Raw genomic sequence first — 8171 nt, 5'->3', positions numbered from 1 at the left:
CCCAGCTGCTTGGGAGGCTGAGGCAGGAGACTCACTTGATCCCAGGAGTTGGAGGTTGCTGTGAGCTGTGATGTCACAGCTCTCTACCTAGGGGGATAGCCTGAGGCTCTGTCTCTAAATAAATAAATAAATAAAACAGTGGTTCTCAACCTTCCTAATGCCACGATCCTTTAATACAGTTCCTCATATTCTGGTGATCCCAACCATAAAATTATTTTCATTGCTACTTTATATCTATAATTTTGCTACTGTTATGAATTGTAATGTAAATATCTGATATGCAGGATATATTTTCATTGTTACAAAAGGGTTGCAACCCACAGGTGAGAACCGCTGATCTAAAAGATTGTCCTAAGAATTAGATACAACTAGCATAATTTTCAATTAACCAGAGCTATATTTTGTATGTGCATAAATGTGTGTATTTATCATAGCTGTAAAATAGACAAGGAAACTAATGCTGCAGCTAAGATAAATTAAATAATTTCTCAGAAATTATTCATCTAAATCAGCAGTTCTCAACGACCCACAGGAACTGTATTAAAGGGCCTCGGCATTAGGAAGGTTGAGAACCACTGATCTAAATCATGCTGCCTCCCCAGGTGAGATCAATATCTAATGGTGCCTTGAAGAGTCCTTTCTTACTGCAACCTTAAAGAACCAAATAATTGTTTTTAAAAACTGGCCAATTGAGAAGAAAGAACTCTTTCTCTGGATAAAGAAACACACTCTCACCCTTCCGAAGAGGTTTTGCTTTTAATCCATAATTATGTATATCTCTTTAAAACCTTCTCATATTTTATACCCTGGTGTTGGACACTTAGCAATGCTAAAGAAGCAACAGTAATTCAATCTCTCAAACAATTTCTATGAAATAAACATTTACACATAAATCTCACAGCAAATATACTGCATACATTTTAACAATATCCCAATTTCTAAAGCCTCTACCCCTTCCCATAAACCATATGACAATCAGAGACACAAAAATGAACAGAAAAGGATATCAAAAAAGAAAACAAAGTAGCTGTTGCAAACTTTGTGCATTTAATTCCTGAGGCAGTTGTGAAGCCACCATGAAGACATTAGGCTAGGGGCACCGGCCCCATATGCCAAGGTTGGCAGTTTTGAACCTGGCACCGGCCAAACTGCAACAACAAAAAAAAATAGCCGGGTGCTATGGCGGGCACCTATAGTCCCAGCTACTAGGGAAGCTGAGGCAAGAAAATAGCCTAAGCCCAGGAGTGGGAGATTGCTGTGAGCTGTGACACCACAACAGTCTATGGAGGGCAACAAAGTGAGACTCTATCTCTTAAAAAAAAAAAAAAAAAAAAAAAGACATTAGGCCGGAGCCCACTGTCTTAAAAATGTGGGAGGATGTGGAGTGGGACTGCCAAAAACTTGTAAATTTAAGTGACAATGGAAAAAAAAGAAGAAAGGCAATTGTTAGCAAAATCACCAACAGAGTAGTCTGGAGCCATTTAAATGTAGGGTGAAAAATCCCTCCATGCTTCAACAGTACCCCCAAACCAAAATAGTATTACAATAAAAAACTGATGCTCATAACCACTACCCTGAGTTCAGAAGAAAAATTTAATTCTATCAAAATAATTTCATGTGTATGAACACTTAACAACCTTAACTTTGATTATATTCCCTTTTATGGAGACTGCTTGATTCTAAAATAAGTATTATGGTGATGCTCAAATATACATAACAACTTAAGTTTTCAACACCTTAAATTTTTAGAAATCTTGACAACCTGGACTGGGACAAGGTATATCCAAATGTTGACTCAGCAAGCTTGTGTTTTATAAACAAATTAATGCCAAAAAAAGGAATGACTCTAATAGAGGGAAAACTCATTGTAGCCTTGTTTTAAAAGCAATTCAAAAGCTTAATTAAGAAACTCAAGGCCTGGCTCGGCACACATAGTTCAGTGGTTAGGGCACCAGCCACATACACAGAGGATGGTGGGTTTGAAACCGCCCGGAGCCTGCTAAACAATGACAACAATAACAAAAACATAGTGGAGTGCTGTAGAGGGTGCACATAGTCCCAGCTACTTGGGAGCCTGAGACAAGAGAATCACTTAAGCCCAAGAGTTTGAGGTTGCTATGAGCTGTGACGCCACAGCACACTACCAAGGGTGACATAATGAGACTCTATCTCAAAAAATAAAAAAATAAAAAAATAAAGGAGAAAGAAACTCAAAGCCAGGCGAGGTGGCTCAAGCCTGTAATCCTAGCACTCTGGGAGACCAAGGTGGGTGAACTGCCTGACCTCACAGGTTTGAGACCTGCCTGAGCCAGAGTGAGATCTCATATCAAAAAAAAAAAAAAATAGCTGGGCATTGTGGCAGGTGCCTGTAGTCCCAGCTACTCTGGAGGCTGAGGCAAGAGAATCACATGAGCCCAAGAGTTTGAAGTTGCCGTGAGCTATGACAGCACAGCACTCTACTGAAGGCAACAAAATGAAGACTCTGTCTTGGAAAAAAAAGAAAGAAAGAAGAAAAAAAAGAAAGAAAAGAAATTCAACTGATAGAACTACCCTGTAAAAGGGAATAGCAAAAATAAAAATTAAAATTTTCACTCATCAAATTACTTATGGCACCTATACTGTAAAAAGGAGAGTGAAGATAAAAATTAAAATTTCAACTCATCAAATTACTTATGGTACCTATTCAGTTGTTTTGTACTTAATCTTCAGTTTGCAAAGAATCTACCACCCTACTACCCAATGTAAGATTTATCTACCTTTTAGATGAACTGGCAATCTCATAAATTACCCTACTTTATTTAACTTAACTTACTTTCTTACCTACATGCTATTATTCATGGCACTTTTTAATTCCCTACACTTTATAATTCCCTGCCATTTGAACCTGTATCTCTTCATTATCTTTTTCATCCCTTCTTAATCCATTTCTTTGTTCTTAAAACTAGACGCTGAAAGTAGGAAATACATCTACTAAAAGTAAACAATTATAAACTGCTAAAATTTTAGATAACTTTCACATGTGAATACAACTATCAATAGACTCTCTTTCTCTTACTTTGCTCTTTTTTCCTTATATATATTGTATGGATATAATGCAAATCATTCAATACCTTGGCATTATTTTCCATGTAAAGTGCTAACATCTCTTTAGATGGAACAAAGAAAAGAAGTGACTACTTGAGATTCTGCTTCCAAAAATAAATAAATCTTACCTTTACAGCCTGAACACTGAATAAAAAAGTTGATAAGGTCAAGAAGTGCTATATCTCGGTCATGCTTGTATGATTCTATCCAATCATCTACCACCGACTACAGCAGAAGGAACAAATAAAAATCATTAGCTTTTCCTAATGTCCTCAGAATCAATTAAAATGTGATAAAAGTCATAAAAATTAACATTACATAGCATCACTGTTTTCAATTAATATATGTACTTATATATTGAAATTTAATGTATAATTTTGAAAATAAAAAAGAATAAAATTCAATTGCCTAATAACACAAAATGATAATGTATTTATTTTGCATTAAAAGGAATGTGAAAACTATGGAACTCAATTCTATAGAGTGTAACAATTTATTATTTCTTAGTGACATTAAAGACATCTTAGAAAATATTAAAAGCCACATTCATATCTCTCAGCTAAAATATTGTAATAAATAAACATTAACACTGCAATGTAATCAAAACTATTTTTTAAATGAATGCCTAGGTTGACGAGGAAATGCAGAATTTTATTCAACAGTCAGCAACAATAGTCCCATAGTAATAAGGAAAGTCAAAAAGTCAAAAGAAAGTAAGGCAGCTCATGGATCTAGAGGCTTAAATATTGTTAGACAGCAATATTCCTAAATTAATCTACAGATTCAAAGCAAGCCTTATCAAAATTCGAGTGGGTTCTTTATAGAAATTAAAAAGCTAAAATTCTTATGGTAATACAAGGGATTTTGACAAGGCATATCAATCTTTAAAAAAAAAATGTTGAAAGACTCAAACTTCATGATTTCAGAACTTACTACACAACACCACAGTAATCAAGACAATACAGAGAAAGGACAGATGTGTAGATCAATGTAATCAAAGTCCAGAAATATATTGATGGTTACTTGACTTCCAACACGTTTGCCAAGACAATTCACTGGGGATGTAACAGTCTTTTTAAAAAGTGGCACTGGAGCCAAGCACAGTAGCTCTCACCTATAATCCTAACACTCTGGGAGGCCAAGGCAGGAAAATTCCTTAAGATCAGGAATTCCAGACCAGCCTGAATAAATAGACTCCCATCTCTCCTAAAAACAGAAAAATCAGCTGGGTGTCACTGTGTGTATTTATAATCCCAGCTACTTAGGGAGATCATTTGAGCCCAGGAGTATGAAGTTGCAGTGAACTATGATGATGCCACTGCACTCTAACCAGGATGACAAAGTGAAACCCCCACCTCAAAAAAAAAAAGTACTGGGACAACTGGATATATTCATGTTAAAGAACAAAATCGGAGCCTGCCTCACACCATACACACAATACTTAACCTAAATGGATCAAAAACCAAAATGTAAAAGCTAAAATTAGAAACTCTTAGGAGGAAACATAGAAGTAAATCTTTGTAACTTGCCATCTGGCAAAGCCTTACTATAATAGATACTAGTCCAAAAACACAAGCAACAACAGAAAAATGAATTGAACTTATTAAAAATTAAAGCCTTTTATACTTCAAAGGATTTCATCAAGAAAAGTTAAGATGACAACCCACAAAATGGGATAAAATGCCAGCAAATTGTCCATCTGATAAAAGATTTGTGCCCAGAATAAACTAAAAAACTCTTACAACTCAATGATTTTTTTTTTTAAGAAACCAAGCAACCCAATTAAAAATATAGGCAATGGATTAGAACAGACAGTTCTATAAAGAAGATACACAAATAGTTGATAAGCACACGTAAAGATGCTAAACGTCATTAGCCTTCAAGAAAATGCAAATCAAAACCAGAGTGAAATATGACTTTACACCCACAGTAGTGGCTACCATAAAAAACACAAGCACTGAAGATGTGGAGAAATAGAATGCTCAAATCTGCTGGTGGGAATGCAAAATATGGTGCAGCCACTTTGGAAAAGGTTTGGCAGCTCCTCCAAAGGTTAAATATAGAGTTACCACACTGAAATTTAACTCCCACGTATACATCATCCAAGGGAAATGAAAATGTACGTCAAACCAAAAGCTTGTACAAGGATATTCAAAACAGCATTCATTATTCACAATAACCAAAAAGCAGAAATAATCCACATGTCCATCAAAGGATGAATAAATAAACAAAATAAGGTATATCCATAAAACAGACTATTGCTTGACAATAAATAGTTATATCATTATACCGAAAAAGGTAATAAAGTTATAATACATGCCTGAACATGGATGAACATCATTATGCTAAGTTGACGAAACCACTCATAAATAACCAAATATTGTATGATCCTGTTTATATGACATGTCCACAATAGACAAGGTTACATAAAAAGTGGATGAGTGGTGACCTAGAACTGGGGATAGGGACATGACTTCTCAAGGTCGTGAGGTTTCTTTCTGGGATGCTGAAAATATTCTAAAATTAGATAGTGATGGTGAACATATAATTCTGTAAATATACTAAAATAACGCCTGAATTTATACTTTTTTCAAAGGCAAATTGTGGTCTATGAAATATATTTAGTTATTTTTTAAAAAATAACACATAACTAAAAAGTAAAAGTAGTTAAATGCCTTTGGGGGCAGCAACCCCAAAATTGATTGCAAAAACAATTTTTCACTAAAGCGAATCAATAAAATCTGGACAATAAAAAACAGCTAATATTAAAACCAAAAGGTCAGAAAGGGAAAATGTTTCCAAGTGATACATCAATAAATATAGAACAGAGGTATAAACAATAACTAAAACACGTATAATTCAATGTACACAAAGGATAATATAAATTATACAATAAAGAAAATTTACCAGGCAGTAACTGTGGCTCAGTGAGTAGGGTGCCAGCCCCATATACCGAGGGTGGCGGGTTCAAACCCAGCCCCAGGCAAACTGCAACAAAAAATAGCCGGGCGTTGTGGCAGACACCTACTCAGGAGGCTGAGGCAAGAGAGTAGCCTAAGCCCAAGAGCTGGAGGGTGCTGTGAGCTGTGACGTCACGGCACTCTACCGAGGGCAACAGAGTGAGTCTTTAAAAAAAAAAAGAAAAAGAAAAATTATGGAGCTGTGATAGTTCTTTAAAATGGCCCCAAATTCTTTCACATTGCTCTCCAGTAACAGGTGAGGTGTATGTCTCCTTATAAAGAACAGGCTACAAGCTCAGCACCTATGGCTCAGCAGCTAGGGCACTAGCCACATACACCAAGGCTGGCGGGTTCAAACCTGGCCCAGGCCAGCTAAACAACTGCAACAAAAAAAAAAAAATACCCAGGACTTGGCACCTATAGCTCCAGCGGCTAAGGGGCCAGTCACATGCACTGGAGTTGGCGGGTTTGAATCCAGCCCTGGCCGGCCAAAACAACAATAACAACTACAACCAAAACATAGCTGGGCACTGTGGCAGGCACCTGTAATTCCAGCTACTTGGGATGCTGAGGCAAGAGAAATGCTTAAGCCCAAGAATTAGAGGTTGCTATGAGCTGTAACACCACAGCACTCTACCCAGGATCACTAAGCCCAGGAGTTTTGAGGTTGCAGTGAGCTATGATGATGCCACGGTACTCTAACAGAGGGTGACAGAGTCAGGCTCTGTATCAAAAAATAAATAAATAAATAGGTTCACTCTTTAACAGGAACAAAAAATATAAAGCAAAACCATCATATTCTATTAAAAATTATGATGTGTCAAAAAGTTAAACAAAAACCCTACAGACTAGACAAAAATAGAATAGCCTAATTAGTTACAACTATAAGCAGAGATTTCTGATAGCTATGGTCACCTCAAACTTATGTTAGACTCTAATCAGCAATGCAGTGGTATCAGGAAGTGTGGCCTTTAGAAGGTGATTAGGTCATGAGGGCAATGTACTCACAAATGAGATTAGTGCCCTTGTAAGTGGGTCGCTTCAAAAGTTTCTTTTTTTTCTGAGACAGAGTCTCACTATGTTGCCCTGGGTAGAGTCCCATAGCATCACAGCTCACAGCAACCTCAAACTCTTGGGCTTAAGTGATTCTCTTGCCTCAGCCTCTTAAGTAGCTAGGACTACAGACACCCAGCACAATGCCTGGCTATTTTTTGTTGCAATCATTGTTGCTGGTTAGCTGGCCTGGGCCAAGTTCGAACCAGCCACCTTTGGTGTATGTGGCTGGTACCGAAACTACTGTGCCAAGGGTGCAGAGCCACTTCAAAAGTTTAGAGACAGACTCTGTTATGGTACATTATTTCCTTTCAAAAAACATAGTCCACAGTACCCTTTCTGATTCACCAGTACAAGTTCCTTTTTTTTTTTTTTTTTTAAGGACAGAATCTCACTTTGTCACCCTTAGTATAGTGCCATGGTGTCTCAGCTCACAGCAACTTCAAAATTCTAGGGCTCAAGTGATTCTCTTATCTCAGCCTCCCCAGTAACTGGGACTACAGGCATCTGCCACAAAACCCAGCTGTTTTTGGAGATGGGGTCTTACTCTGGCACAGGCTGGTCTCAAACTCCTGTCAACCAATCCATCCGCCTCAGCCTCCCAGAGTGCTAGTATTACAAACATGAGCTACCACGTCCAGCCTTACCAGTGCAAGTTTCAACTCACTTAGCTTACTGATATTGCTGAAAGGGCTTCATTTGTTTCCCTTCATGCAGATTTTACATTTCTTGATTTTGTGTATTTCATAATTTCTGTAGTGACCCACGTATAGGGAGGCCCAGAGAGCTGCCTTGTCCCTACTACCATGTGAGGACACAGTGAGAGCCATGTACAAACCTGAAAGCAGACCCTTGCCAGACACTGAATCTGCAGAAACTTTGATTTGAGATTTCCCAGCCTCCAATAATGTTGAAAAATAAATTTCCATTGTTTATAAGCTACTCAGTTTACATTATTAAAAAAATAACAGCCCAAATGGACTAAGACACGGATGTTAAAAATGAAAAAGTATCGGCTTGGCACCTGTGGCTCAAGTGGCTAAGGCGCCAGCCACATACACCTAAGGTGGCGGG

The 8171-nt window shown here is 37.4% G+C and overlaps 1 protein-coding gene across 5 annotated transcripts in view; it reads right to left on the bottom strand.

Moving 5' to 3' along the window:
• The window catches only part of STAG2 (stromal antigen 2), a 171303-nt gene that overhangs the window by 70955 nt on the left and 92177 nt on the right, over nucleotides 1-8171 (bottom strand). For all 5 annotated transcript variants that reach the window (XM_023508121.1, XM_003801894.2, XM_023508120.1 and 2 more), the window contains one exon: nucleotides 3213-3309. In XM_023508121.1, the coding sequence (XP_023363889.1) occupies nucleotides 3213-3309 (97 nt within the window). The remainder of the gene's footprint in view (nucleotides 1-3212; nucleotides 3310-8171) is intronic.

Source organism: Otolemur garnettii, unplaced genomic scaffold (assembly GCF_000181295.1).
Source record: "Otolemur garnettii isolate 467f Iridium unplaced genomic scaffold, OtoGar3 scaffold00224, whole genome shotgun sequence".
Lineage (NCBI taxonomy): Eukaryota > Metazoa > Chordata > Mammalia > Primates > Galagidae > Otolemur > Otolemur garnettii.
The sequence above is the reverse complement of the archived record's forward strand: the minus strand, read 5'-3'. Positions and strand labels throughout refer to the sequence as shown.